General features: G+C 37.7%; 1 protein-coding gene and 1 pseudogene across 3 annotated transcripts in view; both read left to right on the top strand.

Moving 5' to 3' along the window:
• The first annotated feature begins 1,001 nt into the window (after positions 1-1,001).
• The window catches only part of LANCL1 (LanC like glutathione S-transferase 1), a 38,224-nt gene continuing 21,499 nt past the window's right edge, over positions 1,002-17,726 (top strand). The window contains exons 1-3 of one of the 3 annotated variants that reach the window (XM_039844674.1): positions 1,002-1,038; positions 1,368-1,464; positions 5,603-5,720. In XM_039844674.1, the coding sequence (XP_039700608.1) occupies positions 1,384-1,464; positions 5,603-5,720 (199 nt within the window). In that variant the 5' untranslated portion in view covers positions 1,002-1,038; positions 1,368-1,383. Of the gene's footprint in view, positions 1,142-1,367; positions 1,465-5,602; positions 5,721-17,726 lie in introns of all 3 variants that reach the window. The other 2 variants (XM_039844672.1, XM_039844673.1) reach the window with 2 other exon arrangements.
• LOC120587800 (uncharacterized) lies at positions 15,277-15,392 on the top strand (annotated as a pseudogene).

The raw sequence follows: 17,726 nt of genomic DNA, 5'->3' as shown, positions 1-17,726 counted from the left end.
AATTGAGCTGGTGAGTGGGGGGGGGGGTTGGAAGTAGATTGTGAGAGGTAGCCATAGAGAGACAAGCTTGGGCCAAGGTGGGGGTGGGAAGGATTGAGCTTCAACATGTAGAAGTTCGGTGCTAGAGTTCTTCAGTGAAACAAGAGGGCAGGAAAGAGGAGAGGCTCTTTCTGTCTTTTAAACTGAACCCCAAAATTCTCTGAGCTACACTATGGGCCTAATGTGTACCAGGTGAGATTTCAAGTTTAAATAAAAGGAAAAGTTTGTAGATAATGGAGACTATTAAACATTAAAAGTGAATGTTATGGATATCCTGCTCTTTTCGACTTCGTTATTTTTTAAAGAGGTTTAGGTACACAGTATTATAGACCAGTTTAAGCTAAGGAGCAACTTAAAGTTCTTAAGAGCAGTGGTTTATGTTTTCATGTATATTTTCTCAAGTTTTATCAATCGCCATTTGGTAACTCGTCCCTCGGGCTCACACATCCGCTTGAGTGTCTGTGAGGTTAAATTATCTCCAAAGGTCACCTTATTGGCTCTTCAGTATATCCTGTTTTTGTCGTATTTGTTGCTAATTGTGGCAATGTTTTCTTTTATGTTTCTCAAAAAACATAAAAGAAAAATTCGGAAAGTCTCTGGAGAGACATTATCCTCCCCATCTTATTCAGTCCAAGCAGCAGGAATACAAATACGTTCATTTCTCAAATCAGCGTTTTTCCTCTCCAGATAAAAAAATTTCTGATTGTTATCAAGTATCTGGACTTCAATTAGTTTTCTAATAAAAAAAATTAAAGAGAACAAAGTAGGAAATATTGAGCACATCTGCACGTTATTTTAAGACATATTTCCACTCCAGCTACCCAGGAATTAAATCACTCTGTATTATCTTTCTTTCTAATCACACTCCTTGCTTGTCTCCTTAACAAACTGAAAAAAAGAAGGGGGCGGGCCTCCGGAGTGAGGAAGGTTCTGATTGGTCCAACTGGCAGGAAGTGGGCGGTGAAAGCGTCCCTTCTGTTATTGTCCGGAGGCTGCGAGGTGAGAGGCCGAGGCGGGGCAAGGCTTTTGGACGCAGCACGGGCAGTTGCTTGAAATCGCGGTAGGGGGAACGTGTGGTGCAAAACGGGTCCCCAACATCGCGGTGAGCTCAGGGCCCTGGCATCCTTTTCGCGGAGGTGCCACGCCCTAACGGCCTGTCCGCAGTGGGTCCGGCATCCTCTCGGACCGCCGAGACCGTGCTGTGGCCCGGGAGCAGGAAGCAAAGCGTGGCCCGGGCTCCGGCCGCCGCCCGCGCTCCGGCCGCCGCCCGCGCAGCTCCGCCGAGGTCCCTATCTCAAGCTAGGTTCTCTTTTTCCCCTGTTCTGCAGGCTCGCTTCCGGCGTCATGGCTCAAAGGGCCTTCCCGAATCCTTATGCCGATTATAACAAATCCCTGGCCGAAGGCTACTTTGATCCTGCTGGGAGGGTGAGTTTGGGATACATCTGCCTGAATCCCTTCCTCCAACCCCCAGTGTTTGGAAAGGAGCTCAGTTTTGCTTGAAAGACAGGGATGAGAGCATCCCTTTTAAAAGAATATATGATTTGAGGATAAGTATATAAAATATATTTTAAACATATAAAATACATATTAAAATATACAATTTGAGCTTTGACATGTTGAATATAAGAAATAATTGTTAATAATCTAAATAACCTCAATCACTGATTATTTTAAATTATAAAAATGGCGGATATGCACTTTGCTGTGTAATTTTGCATTTTCGATCATTTTTGGTTTGCTTTTTAAAAAGGTGAAAATCCTGACACTTTCACATGTGCCATGTTATTGGTTATGATTTTACAAGCAGGACATAATGAGTTAACTGGAATATTTGCTAGACATGTTTAAACTGAAAGTGCTAAGAGCAATTTAGACATACGCCTGAAATTCTTTGTACCACTTCCACTCTTTGCAGGGTATCCCCACAGCTGAAAAAAGAAAACAAGCTAGTGAATTAAACTGGTTTGCACTTCACAAACTACTGTGCAAAAGAGAAGCTAGATGTCAGTTACCAGAGGCCTTTGTTTTCTCACTTCTCTTTAGGTGAACATAATTGTTAAGAAATAGTTAAATACCTTTAGAAATCCTAAGAGTTAGATTGCAAGAGTGATCTCTTTCCGTGCACACACATTTTTTTTTTTAATTTTACCATTTTATTTTTTCTAAACTCAGTCATATGGAAGGCATTTCACGTGTGATATAATAGCATTTATGTCAGAGTTCATATCTGCCAGGTTAACTTCATGTGGCTCTGTTGATTCTTTCCTTAAAACACTCATAGGTTAACTTGGGTCAGTAATGCAGGTAGAAGGTATGACAGAGATGGAGAAGAATTGTAGGATAGAAGGGTACCAAAGTGTATAGGGAGATAGAGTCAATCTGACTCTTTTAAGACCAAAGTTGAGCTGCCCAAACAAAGCTTATTATAATTATCTTGTGGTGGCTTCCTTTTGGCCATTGGGATTTTACATTCTGCCTAGCTCTGCAGATCCTGAAGCTGAAATATTTGTCTTGTCTTGTTGGAGGAAGACATGCTGCTTCATGATAACTTGGCAGAGAGAACACTTGAGGATGTATTCTGATGACAGAAGCCTTCAGTAAAATGTAGCTCACTATTTAGGCTATTTAAAAATTTAATGCTTTTTTACAAAGTTACCTCTATTTCTAAGGGAGAAAAAAAGATATTCATAAATTTAAATTCAGGCCCCAAAATAGCAGTGTAATTTATTGCCTAACGCATGGTTTTTGCACAGATCCCAGGAAGAAACTAGCATAAAAGTTCTAAGATTGTCTAGTGTTGAACACCAGGATCAGACCCTGGAGATGTAGCCTCCTTAATTTGTTAACCCATACATTTCAATAAGGTAAGGAACTGGTCTGTTTTCTGGTATCCATCAGAAAAAAAAAGGGGGGGAGGGGGTGGCTTTTAGAGACTCTTCAAATTATTGCTAGAGTTTGAATAATTTTGTGATCTGCCACAAGCAATCAATATTCTCAAGCAGGTCACCTTTATTAAATGCAGTTGTGTGCCAAATAGAAAGTAACTTCCCTTCCTGAGGCTGAAGCATTCTCATTATTCTTGGTCTCTTAAAGTAAGGCCAAGCAAGATGATAAATTATCCATGATCTCTGTACAGAAGATGACATGTTCTCTTGCTGATGTACTCTTCTATCTAGTCAAGATTTATAGACCTTTCATATCATACTGAAGTGTATTTTATCCTACTAAATGTATTTTCAAGACTTGTTGAAATCTTAACCTCTTGGCAGAAATTGTTAAATAACAGGACTGTGTCCTTCAAACAATGTGTTTTCTTCTTCAGAGTGTGAAACAAGGGATCTTAGAGGTGCTTCCGAATAAGTAATACAGATATGGTTGATAGTCTGATTGGCCTTATCAGAGATGCTTTTCAGAAGTAAAACTTAATGTCCTTTGTTGTTATTAATCTATACAGCCTTCTTATAGTTTTCAATGTTAAGATGCCCTTTTTAAAAAATATGATTATGATGCTAACAGATAGTAGTTAGGTTTGTTTTAAATTTTACATGGTGAAATAAAGTGTTTATACCCTTGTAATATGTCCCAACATTGTCCCAACATTTGAAATTTTACTGCTTTGTGAAATCTAAGTCTGGGAATCACAGCAGATTCCTAAAATTATTGAGGGATACATTTAAGTGGTCTTTTAAGACACTTCATGATTCAGTGTATACAGAACTTTAAAATACTTTTCATTTGCCTTTAGGATGAGTAAAGTCATGATTGTTTGAGCCAGCATCTGTGGTCCTTCATATGGATGTCACTAGCCCAGCATCTGTGGTCCTTCATATGGATGTCACTAGCCCCAGCCTTGGTGTGCTTTCAGTACACATCTAAATTATTACTTGACCCTTAGACTGCTTATAATAGTAAAATTGTTAATAGTTGCATCCCTAAATATGAAAGACCTGAAACATACAATCTTGTTTGATCCTCAGAGTACATTAAGAAATTGATGAGGCAGGTATTATCATCCTGACTTTACAGAAGTAGCAAGCATAAAGAAGTTATGAATTGAGTAAGATTACTCATCTAATAGTGACTAAGGGTACAGCCAGGTTCATTCACTGAGCAGTTTTTACAAAGCCCCTATTCTGCCAGGCACTGTGCTGGGCATGGGTTTTTTTTGATACTAGATCTGTTTGAGACTCCTGATACTTGTGAATTTATTTTGCTTTTCTTATGCTACTTCCGCAATTTTTAATGTTTATTTTTTATAAATAGATTTTTGTAAACGTTTATCCTCATTTTTTTAAAAAAGTAAAAGCATTAAAATACTTCTTTAGGGAATTAACATTGCTTTAGCTTCATTAAGCTAAAAATTTAATGGCTTAAAAACAGTAAATATCTTTTAACTTGTGCTTAATTTAATAAATGACTTAAATTATAATAAATATTGGTTTAAATAATAGATGATCCCTACTGAGTGGAAATTAAAATGAGCCAGTTTATCATTGGTGGTCTATTTTAGTATTTAATTACAATTTTTATATGAAACATTGAAGTTAAAACAAAAATGCAATTGACCCTTGAAAGGCATGGCAGTTAGGGGCACTGACTGCCTGAGCAGTCCAAAATTTGAGTATACCTACAGTCGGCCCTCCACATACTCAGATTATACTCAGATTCCCAGCCATGGAGTTGACTCTTGATCAATGCAGGTTTGAGCTGTGAAGTCAGTTGAAAAAACCCACATATAGGTGGACCTACACAGTTCAAACCCATGTTGTTCAATGGTCAGCTATATTTCTTGCCTTGAGTAGTAGTACTTTTAAGTTTTGTTACTTTGTTATTGTTGTTGCTTAAGAGTGAAATACAGTAAGTCTTAAGGTCATTGATAGGTTTTTGGAAACTGTGACTTCAAACAAAGCGAAATATAGTAAAACCAATTTTACCATAGGCTAGTTGCTATAAACAAGAGTTAAGTCCCTATGGCATATTTCTGGTCACGAAAACATCACCAAATTTCTAAATAAAGACCAAAAACATTTCTAATATTAAACATTGAAATAAATGTTAGCTATACATAGATTTAAGAAAGATTAATAGAAATGAGTCTGATAATTCTCCAACCAGCTTAATTAGGTTCAGGTTCAGGTGTGGTGGGAGCCTCTCTGGGCAGCTCAGGGCACAGGGGAAGAACACACCATGGAGGGCATACTTCCATCACAGGCTGCACTCACACACACGCACTCACTCAGATGGGGACAGTTTAGGTGCCAGTTCAGCTAACACACCTATCTTTGGGATGTGGGAGGAAACCAGAGTCTCTATAGAGAAAACCCACACAGGCTTGGGGGAAATGTGTAAATTCCACACAGATGGTGGCCCCAGCAGGAATTGATTTTTTTTGTTCTCATCAACGTTATAATGAAATGGTGTTATTTGGTAATTGTCCAATTCTCCCAGGCAGAAAAATGCGGCCTAAGTGGAAATAAAGTACCCTCCTATTTTTGATAATTCATAGTCCAGGAAGTCGAATAGCCTATATATTTGATGTTTGTTTTCTCTTTAATATCTGCAGCTGACTCCTGAGTTCTCACAGCGCTTAAACAATAAGATTCGAGAGCTTCTCCAACAAATGGAAAGAGGCCTAAAGTCAGCAGATCCTCGGGATGGCACTGCTTACACTGGCTGGACAGGTATGGTGTGCTGACAGTGAGCTGGCATAAGCATTGTAGAAAGGGAACCAAAGCATTACCTTTCAAGAGCAGTCTGATTCGATACTCTTAAATGCTTCTTGCATCTGCATGTGAATAATTGCTCCCAGGAGGCTGCTGTGCTCTCAGCCTAGCCTTGGTATCATCTGGATTTTTAACAGTGCTCAGAATTTAGGGCAGGGTAAGCGTATTCATGGAATTCATGCCTGACACAGATTTGGATAGCTGCTGTACTTAGGAGAAAAATTGATATTCAGCATTACATAGTTAATTTGGAGATGAAATTTCAGTGGAAAGAGTTCTGCGATACAGTGCATGAAACCGAGGTAAGGAATATACATCCACAAGAAATAAAAAGTCCAGAAGCATCTTTTTTTTTTTTCTTTAGTAAAAGGTTACCACATAACAGAGAGCCAAACAGAACAAAGTATAGATTCTGTGTACTGATCTTTCCATTGCTAGTTGGTTCGCATTCACTGTTTTGCCAGTCATTAAGAGGTTTGAGAAAGTTAGGGAAGAAATAGGTGTCAAAAAGATAAGAGAGAGAAACCAAAGAAGGAAATTGAAGAACTTCAATTAGTTTAAAAATGTAGAGAAACAGAAGTACAGCTATATAATCATGAAGAAAGCACAGTTTAAAATTCAGTGTTTCCCAATTACTCGGAAAAGCAGACAAGGAGGAACAGGTTTTCAGCTTAGGAATTTGAATTTGATTTCAAGGCAGTGGTGCTTGTCATAAAAATGCGGTCCCTGGGCCTCAACAGCAGATTCTGGTTCGGAATGTCTTGAGTGGCGCCCAGGAATCTGAATTTTGCAAGCCTCAGTGGTCACGATGTAGATGGTCATCTATGGACTGGAATTTGTGGGCTTTTCTATAACAGGAATGTACTAATAACAACCTCTTAGCAATCCTCTTTTAGTAATGACATGTGATTCTTTCATTATAAGGATGGGAAGGCAGAGAATAGAAATTATAATTTCTCAGGGATATTTAAGGTCAATACTTTATAAAATAAGAGGAATGGCCTATATATAATGTTGGGACCTCCTTCTTATAGTTTTATGATTTGTATGGATTTTAGAAGCTTAGCACAAGAAACGTTAAGATGAGAATAAAATGAAAGTATTTTACTTCAAAAGGTAAGTTATAACAACAGTTGTCATTTATTGAGTACTGTGTTCCAGGTACTATAATACTGTAATCGACAGGTTAATCTCATTAATGAGCATTACTGTTTAAAATTATGAGGATTTGAACAAACCAGGACAAGTACAGTACATGGTTATCTTTAGCTTTCCTCTTGATTTTCACATTATAATAAGGCACAGACCTATAGATCTTTTCCTAATATATTTGGAGTTTCTATTATTTTGTTATTCCTGGCAAAAAAAAAAAGACTGAGACAGCTAAATTTAATTCCATAACCGATTATAAAAAGAATGTCTTAAACCTCTATTTCACACTTTCAGGTGAGCTTATATTATTACATATTATAGGGTATCTTGCTTTCGAGGGGAAAGAAGTGAGAGTTGATTTCAAGTTTGAATAGTAGTTTGATAATGTTAAGAGAGGCCGTTAGTCAGGCCCCTCTATTGCAAGGGCTGGTTGACAAACTAAAAGTTGAATTTTTCTTGAAAATAGAAATTTCTCTCCAAACTAAAATGCAAGTTTATTTAAATTTGTTGCCGGTATGAGGTTTCCGGCATTGTCTCCTTTGACTTACCAATATCCTTCAACTTTTTATGTTTAAGTTTCTATGATACTCATTGCTGGCTTCTGGAAGCCACTTATATGGCAAGCATGTAAGGCAGATTGGCATGCTAAGCAGTTTCGGATATCTTCGGTTGCTGGTTGTTTTATGCTGTAGCATAAAATCTAGATAAATTTGCTAATGGCTTTCGAGGCAAGGTTCCTAATGTCTCCTAATCGAGCACTGTTAAAAAGCCATTATTCCCGCATAAAATGGACTATCTCCTCCAGTGTTTTGATAAGTAAAATACTTTCCTGTGCCAGTGTTCAGACAATCTGAATAACATAAAACTCTGAGTTGTATAAGAAACTAAAGCCGATTTGACTGCAGAAAATCATAATGTTAATACCATCTCCTCCCATTATCTTACCAAGTATCTTCTATGCACAGCTGCAATTTTAATACCAAAACTATGCATTCAGAAACAACACAATGAAAATACTTGGTGTTGTGTGTCAAAAGCAGTGTTTACATAATTAAGTGTAGATTTGTATGTTACTTTGTGTGTGCCCCATGTTATCTTTCAAAAAAATGATACTTTTTAGAAGAAACAGGGAATATATTTCTTTAACTTTGTTCAGCACCAAATTTAGGGTCGTATTTTATAATATCATCTATCGTTTGCTCTTGTTGCTAACTTGTCCAAAATCATATTACTTTGGGAAATATTAATTCATTGTAGAAAATCTATAAAATTTTATTTCCTTCTTCAATGTTGATATTTATTGAGCATTTGTTGTCAGTTTACAATGAAAGCTTTTGCAAGTTATTATGTTATTGATTACATAGTCTGTATGAGAAATCTGCATGATTACTATAATTAGTTAGAACTTTAAATTACACTTCTAGTATTGTGTTAAGTTTCATTCCCCAGTAGAATATGATCTGATAGTTAATTCTAATTCAGATAGAATTAGGTTTTGGAATAGAATTAGATTCTGCTGTATGTACCCAGAAGAATCAGAATTGGAGTGGCTTAAATAAGATAGAAGTTTACTTCTCTCGTGTAAAAGAAGGCCAGAGAAAGACATTCCAGGTCTGTTATAGTGGCCTTAGGGTGTCAGTAGAAAAACAGTCTCCATTCTTTCTGCTCCATAAGCCTTCAGCCACCAGCTTCTATTGGCCAGAAAGCTGCTGAAGATCCAGCCATTACAACAGCTTTTCATGCTGCAGGAAGGAAGATTAAGCAAAGAGGAAGGCATTCCTTCTCTTTCAAAAGACTTCTGGAAGCCCCAACTCAACATTTTAACTCTACTTACTTGGCATTGGCTAGAACATACTCACATGGTCATACCTGGTAGCAAGGAAGAATGGTAAATGTCGTCTGTTAGCTGAGGTTTTGTTAGTAAAGAGAAGAGGGGAGTGGGTTTGGGGATAAGAGTTAGTAAACTGTTAAGTCCTATATAATAATAAAAATGATCCTTTTCTTAATCCCTTTGTTTGCCCAAGGCATTTGGACAATGAGCCTCAATTTTTTCTCCTGCAAAAGAGTCTCTGACTTTTGTCTACTGTGAGGGAATTTTTGTCTATAAAATATTTTAAAATCTGCTAAGCAATATTTGACCGCTCTGTGTTTCTAGGGAGACTCATATTTGGATTTCGATTCAAAATACCTTTATTCATTTTGAATTTTTTTATTTCAATAAATATTAGTCTTTTCATAAAGCTTGCCATAGAAAGGAAGTATTATAGGAATGCCAAATCATAGTTTTTCTCTAGCCAAGTGTAACTTAAATCTAGAAAGAGACTGCAACTGATTCTGAACTTAATTCTGTGAAACATTAGTATTTCTCAGCTTGATTAAATAGTTCTCTGCCTCCTCTGTCCACTTCCTCTCAAACTCTTGTTTGCTTGTCACAGTATTATAAAGTCCTTCATTTGTTGGTGTCACATATCTGTTTCTACTTCATGACTAAAGAAAGCTACAAAGCTAGGCTGCCCAATTTCATAATGCCTCATTGAGCTATGCCTACATCTGTCTCAGTTGCTCACCTAATCTTGAAAATCAAAGAGTTTTAATGGAGAGAGGAAGCACCCCTGTGTTTTTACTATTACAGATGTACTTAACGCTGAAAAACTGGACTCCTGTCATTTTTTTTCCCATTTTATGTCATTTCAGCAAGTGAGACTAATAGTGACAGGGTACTTAGAATTTCTGTTAGAGCACCTCTGTATGTTTTATGTGCTTCATAAAACACTATACATAATGCTTCATTAACAAGGGTGATATGTACAAGTTTAAGTAGAATTTAAAAGAAGCAAATCATTGCTTTAGAAAGTACTTGACATTCACTTTACAAACTATTTTACAATTAAAATACCTTGGCTTTTATTTTAAAATGGAAGCTAAAGATATAATACAGTGATGGGAGTGGTTAACATAGACTTTTAATAGGATCCTGACATCATTTTCACCAGAAGCCTACATATTTACATACCTGTGGGTTGTCATAGTGCAATTTCACAAGTTGTATGCCTAACTTTTACCTTTTTTTTTTTACTTAGAACAGAAATAAAATGCTTTCATCCTAGAAAAGAGAGAAGAGTTTTTAAAACCTCACAGCTGTCTCAGGTTGGCAAATGAGGCAGTTAATACCATAAATCCCTCCGGTCTGTCTCATGCTTATCCAGGAATGAAGTATAAATAATCAATTTTTCAGGAATTAATTGAGAGTTAACAAATTATTACTGTATATCAATGTTCAAAAACAAGTATTCAGTTCTTTTTTTTGGTTCTCAGGGGAATGAAGATTGTCAGTATGCAGTTTTGTGATCATTTGACGGTTGAAGGGCAGGAGTAAAGACAAACCCAGTTCTTGTTAATAAAATGTTACTAGGACTGACATTTGAATGACAGGAGCCAGAGTGTATGTGCATGTATGCCAATAACTAATGTTACATGCCGGGTACTGTTCTAAGTGCTTTGCATTAATTAACTAAATCTCAGAAGAGCTCCATGGCACGGATACTATTGGTATCCCTACTTCACAGATGAGAAAAGTGAAGCAAAGTGGTGTCTGAGTACCTGTTCAAGGTTACATAGTAAGTAACAAAGTAAGGATTCAACCCAGCAAGCCTGGCTTTAGAGCACCTGCTCTTTACCAAGAGATAGAATAATAATGAGTGTGAGTCTGTGTGTATGTGTGTGTGTGTGTTTACTTTCCACTTCTGCAGTTGGGTTTACTCCATATATTTTATTTTATTTTTTATTTTTTATTTTTTTTATTAAGTTTATTGGGATAACTTGGTTAATACAATTATATAATTTTCAGGTGTACATTTTCATTTGACATCTGTACATTCTATTGTGTGTTTACCACCCAAAGTCCAGTTTCCTTCAGCTACCATATATTTGATCTCCTTTACCCACTTCACCCTCCCCCTAAACTCTATATTTGACCTCCTTTAACCGTCTACCTACCCCCTCCTCCCCCAACCCACTAGTAATCACTAGTCTATAGTCTTCTGGTAACCACTAGCCTATAGTCCATGTCCATGAGTCTCTGTTTATCCTGCTCATTTGTTGCTTTTAGGTTTATATCCCACATATAAGTGATACCATGCAATTTTCTACTTTTTCTATTTGGCTTATTTCACTTAGCATTATTATCTCAAGGTCTATCCTTGTCGTCATAAATGGCAGTATTTCATCTCTTCTTATGACTGAGTAATATTCCATTGTATATATGTACCACAGCTTCTTTAGCCAATCATCTATTGTAGGACACTTCGGTTGCTTCCATGTCCTGGCCACTGTGAATAATGCTGCTATGAACATTGGTGTACAACCATACATTTTATAAGTAAAGATCTGTACTAATACTCTAGGAGTAATTTGAGCATTCACAACATGATGATACTCGTGCTGTATAAACTTTTTAGAAATAGCAAATAACTAGTCAGTTTTTAAGTGTTTTGGAAAAACATCAGAATAAGACCTGATAAACATGAAAGGAATTTGGAAAGACAGAGGGAAAAGGCTTGTTTAGACGGGCAAGAGTACTTACTATTTTAAAATCTATAAGAAAATGTTTTGGAGATTGAACATAAAGTAAACCCTAGAAAGATTTATGGGCAGTTGCAACTAGAAAAATGAAATCTCCAGTGTTGTTCTGTAGAAGGTATTTTCCCCCTTCCTTCTTAATCCTAAATTAATATATTCAGCATGGTTTCAGGATAGAAAATGAACTGGGCCAAAACAGAAGCTTTTTCTCATAATTGCTTGTATTTGAAAAGGCTTATTGAAGATGTTCTTGTGTGAAATATCACCCGTGTCTGAAATCAATCGGTAGCTCTTGCAGCTGTTAATAAGTGATATTTGAAATGAACAGCCTCAGTTCTTTTCATGGAAATCCTCCTTTGTAAAATTAGTACATCGAAGTGTAATGCATCATGATACTGATATATGACATACGCCAGCAATTAAGCATGGAGTCGTTCATTTTCAGCCTTAATCCTTTTCTAGTGGATTTATAAGATTTCTTTACAGTATGCGCTCCCAGCTTGGGAGGCAAGGGATGCTTTGGTGCACCCATCAAGAACCGTTCTGTGTATCTGTGCACACAGCAGCAGACAGAGCAGGCAAGTAGCAGGCAAGAAGGACCCCTGAATGTCGCACCTGCTGGCCAGCTGCAGAGTGGTCCTAGGTGGTGTCCAGGGTCCTGTGGGGAATCACCAGAGAGCATAACACCGCCTGCCATTAGGCTGCTCTGGGTTTTGTGCCAGGTAGATTATAGGTTCCAGCAGGGAGAAGATCTTAAAGTGCCTTATAAAATGGAAAGCACAAAAAACTGGTCATGAATTGTTATTATAAAGGATTAAATGAGCAGATGAAGTATTTTTGTTTTAAAAATAAGCATTTGGTAAAAAAGATTGTTTCCCTTGCAGATAATACAGTAGAAAGGTTAAGTAAACCCAAGGGATGACTGATCTCACTAGTGTCTTTAAGAGAGAATGAGGGAAGTGCTAGCCCTCATTTAATTTCATTTTTTCCCAGTCTTAACTGTGATGATTCCTAAAGGAAATGATGATCAGCTCACACTTTGAAAAGAAACACACACACGACTCTAGGGGCTTTAGTTCTAAAAGACACGACCCAGTCTTTTATAACTGACTCACAGCAGTAATGAGGCTAAGATCAGCATATATTTCCTCTTTCAAGTATTAGATAACATTTTAAATAAGAGGATATGCAGCAAAATCCCTAGAGTAATATTAACTTGCACTCTAAATGTAAGTCATTAAAGCGTTTCGAGATGCTCTTCCTCTGATCTGCCAAATGTATAACCTTTGAGCTACAGCTTTAGCATGTGAGTCTTAGTTTCTGCTGATACTGGACTTATTTTAAAGGAATCACTTTGGCCAGGTGTCTTTTCTTTGTAATTTGGTCTCCTTATTAAGTAGCTCTTCATCAGAGCCAGCATTTCAATGTCTAAGTTGAGCCCTGAGCAAGTGTCCTTCGCCTTCATGAGAAGTGCCTATGCCTCCCAACTGGAGCTGGCCAGACAAGCAGAGGGAATCAAGGTCATGGATCTACACTGGGTTTATTAGAGTCCTTAAGTGACCACTAGATGGACGAATGCACCAAGAGTGTCGCCTGCTTTCGTTCTGCCTGCACTTTGTATAGTGTTGATGTCATTGTACTGTAGGTTATCTTAAATTGCTAAGATAAGAGTTGAAACAACTGTAGGGGTTAGAGGTCACCAGTGTGCTTGGGTGACGCACAGAGAGCAGGACGCATGTTTGTAGGTAGATCAAAAGAAATGGGAGAGAAAGAAAGAAGACATCAACTTGATTTTTACAGACAACAACAAGGAGGTTGGGGCTCTGTCTTGTTATTTCATTCCAGTAACTTTAGTACTTAACACAATACTAGGTCCATAGATGGGGCTTAATAAATATATATTGCATTCATGGATGGATGGATGGATGGATGGATGGGTGGAGAGTGTCCTGCCATTACTATGCTAGCTACCACCTATGCAAACTAAAAACAATAACTTAAAACTAGTTAGAATGGGGAAGGGGTGAGAATTCAATTCATTTCATATCTTTTGGTTAATCACGTCTCTTTCCCCTTAACCTCTGATCCATTTGAGAAATGAATTCAGAAATTAGGGCTCATAGTATCCACTTTATAATCAGTAAAACTGAATAACAAGCATATTGTTTAGATCTGGATGTTAAGTGGGCCTCCTCCTTGTCCCTTGATTTGAACTTACCTCCTCGGACTCAAACAGAGCATTTGGACAGTCCAAGTTCTGAGTTACCAAATAAGAAACAGGAGAGAGAAGACAAAGAGCCAGAGGACAGCAAAGACTTCCAGAAACTTCATGAGAGAGGCCAGATGGCGCATGTGTAGGGAACACTTTTCCAACCTCCCAATGAGATTAAGAGAAGCAGGAAATGGGAAGAGAGAGAGTATGGTTCGCTCTGTACTTTTTATCCCTTTAGATCAGGCATCAGAGATGAGACAAAGTGACTCATTCAACACACTGAGGTTCACATTGAGCATTTGGGGTTGGGTAATTATTGAGTACTTACTATGTGCTAAGAACTGTTATAATCATTTTAGCATGATTCATAGTAACCATGGATGAAGATTCTTGGACACAGAAAGGTTTAGTAAATGACTAAGACCACACAGCTAGTAAGTGGCAGAGCCAGGTTTCAATCCTAGAGAGTGATTCCTGAGCTAGTGCTCTTAACGACTACTATGCTGAAGGATTGATCACCCATGTGGCAGTCTGAATAAAAGACTAGGAGCACTTCTTAATATGACAGTTACAAGACAGTACACTGCAGGGCACTGAGGGAAAGAGGAAAGTGTGATGTCCTTTTTCTTTTTTCTTTTTTTCAAATCTCCCTTTTGTAGAGTCAACTCTGGAAAAAATTACAAGAGAAAAGAAGATACATATTCAGAGTGCTCATTTGCTTCTTTAATTTCTCTTCTACTTCTTTGTTTGGAGCAATATTATTAAAGTAAGGGTGTGGAGTCTCAAATAATTTCCTCTTAGATTACCTGGAGTGTTTGGAAAGCCAACAGCTTACAATGACTGAGCAGATATACTGGTCAGTGCAGTGTTTACATACAGGCCTTGTGGGGAGTGCTATGCATGGTAACTACAGTGCTTGGGCATGGGAATCCTGCCTTAAAGAAAACTAATTTTGTTGAGGAAATGGAAATGCACACACTCAAACACAAAATTGAGGAACACTTATAAAACACTGTATTAGAAAGTGCTAACTTGATATAGGTAGATGATCATATTGTGTGGGGTTATTCAGAGAAAACTTCAATTCTTATATTTTCATAAATATGAAAAGAAAAAAGTATACAGTAATTGATGAGCATTTAAGGTTTCAGCTAGGGAACAGTTCATTTGAAACTTAGAACAACCATCACTCCTTTAGGGAGTTCGTGTCTCCATATCACTCAAAACAATTATGACCCATTCTTGGGTGTTAACTGAGCACCTCTAGTGACTCCAGTAGTAGCTATAATCTGAACAGGGCTTTTCCTACCAGAGTCCATGAAATGAGTCTTAAAGCCCTGACCTATAAAGCAATATCTTACAAAGCTGAAGTACCGTGGAAAAGATTTGCACGTCAATGTGGACTGACTGTAAATAAATGAATAATGTTAAGGAGTAATCTCTGAAATGCAGAATTACAGAGAAGTGTTTTAAGTTCATACATCGGACGCGGTTCCATAGTGTAGCGGTTAGCACATCTGCTTTACACGCAGAAGGTCCTGGGTTTGTGCCCCAGTGGAGCCACAGTCCATGGTCTACAGCCATGCCACCCTGAACAAACCCGATGTCTGATCTCAGAAGCTAAGCAGAGTCGGGCCTGGTTAGTACTTGGATGGGAGACCACCTAGGAAGACCAGGTGCTGTAGGCATTAAAAAAAAAAACTATAGAGATTTTTATCATCTCCATATACATTTAAGACACACCAGGTCTTGATTGGTCAAGATGAATAGAACTAATGATCCCTCAGAAATTCAAAGGCTTGGTATTAATTACTTCTCAACAGCTGGCTGTATTTATAGTACCACAGAGAAAAATAGCTGAGTAAGGAAATTCAAATTTAGAAGTGTCTAGGCCATTTACCTTTCCCTTCCCAGAGTAGTAACCACAGAAGGAAGCAGAATAGAAAATTTTAATTCAGAGTTTCCATACTGAAAGCCAGGATGGATTCCTGTTACAGCAAAATGTTATTTGGTCTTCACAGTATGTCTGTTTTTCTTTCAAGTAGTTGTCAACATTTCAAAAAGATTTCTAGGATGAACTGTGAGGCAGTGCCAGACCTCCTGAACTTCTTATACAGAATAACATTTACCCTTCTGTTCAGAGCAGTGCTGTCCTTAGAACTTTCTGCAGTGATGGAAATGTTATTTTGCTATCTATTACAGCAGCCACTAGCCACGTGTGACTACTGAGCATTTGAAATGTGGCTAGTGTGACTGAGAAACAGAATTTTAAATTTTGTTTAAGTGTCTAAAGCGGCAGTCATGTTGGACACCACAGTTCTGAGCAACCAAACAGGCTCCAGAACTTATAAGATCAAAATAATGCAGTCTGGGTTTCTTCTCAGACCAAAAACGAGGTGATTAGCTTGGTTTTTGCTTTTGTTTTTATTTTTCAATAAAAAGCAACTCCCATTTGCATTGGATTAATGAGTCTTCTACTCCATCTGCTCCAGAAATGCATCAGGGAGTCACTGACCACTTTGGTTAACATATTCCTCACACCTTTGCAGGACTCCTGTCCAGCCTCTCATTCCTGAGCTCCAGACTCATATCTCCAGCTACGTACTTGACCTCTCTACTTGCGTATCTAATGAACATCTCAAACCCGACCTGAGATGTGACTCCACTCTGCCTTCTCCCCATCAAGCCCTGTGTCAGACACTGATAGCACTCACTCGTATCTGATGTCCCTCTCTTTCTAGGCTATTGGGAGGATTAGACCTCTCAACTTCATTGTAGTTAGACAAGGCTACCTGTTCTGGTCCAGGGGCTGCAGGTGGAAGTGGCATGTGTCACTTCCAAGCCATAGCATGTAATTGCTAGTGCAATACCCTGCCGTATTCTTCGTGTGGTATGTGTCTAGGATCCATTTCCTAGGTAAACAGATAGACTTTCCTAATAAAGTCTCGCATATCCATTCTCATCTTGGAAGACCTAGACTCATACATATGGCCAAATTTATCTTTTAAAAATGCTTCATTTAATGCTGCTCCTCTACATAAGTTGATAGTGGGTTAGCATCAAATCTAAATTTCTAGTCTGTTATTTAATTACATTTAATATTCTGCTAAGAAATAGAAGAATATTTAACTTAAATTTTATATCAGTGAAAATGTCAAAAATCATCCAGATTCAAAAAAGGGAGAAAAGGGAAGGCTTTCATTTTTAAAGAATAATTTAAAATCTAAAACAATTTGGAGCTTATTTTTACAGTTAAATGTATTCAAAATTTAAATCTCATTTTAGTCTTTTCTGGTCTGGAAGAAAAGGTTAAAGGGTAAAAGGAACAAATCATTATTCTACCTTTTGCTTAGCAAACAGTAGAGAAGAAAATTCTATCTGCTACTCAGATTTAAGTCCAGAAATACTCTTGATTGACTAGTATACACGATGATAAAAAGAAAAACATTAAAAAGATTAAACTCATACATCGTTCTTTGTTGAGCCTCATGACCAGTTTTGATGGTGTTTATCCTAGAAGCCAGTAGAAGTGGTCTTTCTTACTGTGTTAAACATCCTTTAGAGAATGGAATTGTATTTGGAGATGAGTTTATGAATGGATACCACTTTAGTCTTCCCTCCCAAATCTGGCCCTCCCCTAGAGGTGTTTGCCTTCCAGCTGTTCAAGTTAAACATCTGGAAGTCATGTTGACATCTCGCTCTCAGTCATTCTTCACCAGGTTGCATTGATTTTACCTTCCAGACGGACATCTTTCCAGTATAAATCTCACTTCATCTCTGCTGCAACCTCCTTGTCTCTCGCCTGTCCTCCTGAAGCATCCTCCTAACTGCTGCTCCTTCTGCATCCACTGTTCCACACACTTTTTCCTAAACCTTACAATGAACTTTTAAAATCTAACTGTGCTTTTCCAGTGCTTATCATGATGCTTTTCAAATAAAACCAAAAATCTTGAACTAGCCTACTAGACTCTGATCTGCCTTCTGCCTACCTCTCTACCTTTAAAAACAGCTGTATTTCAGAT

This window comes from Pteropus medius, unplaced genomic scaffold, assembly GCF_902729225.1.
Source record: "Pteropus medius unplaced genomic scaffold, Ma_sr-lr_union100, whole genome shotgun sequence".
NCBI classification, from domain to species: Eukaryota; Metazoa; Chordata; class Mammalia; order Chiroptera; family Pteropodidae; genus Pteropus; species Pteropus medius.
The sequence above is the reverse complement of the archived record's forward strand: the minus strand, read 5'-3'. Positions and strand labels throughout refer to the sequence as shown.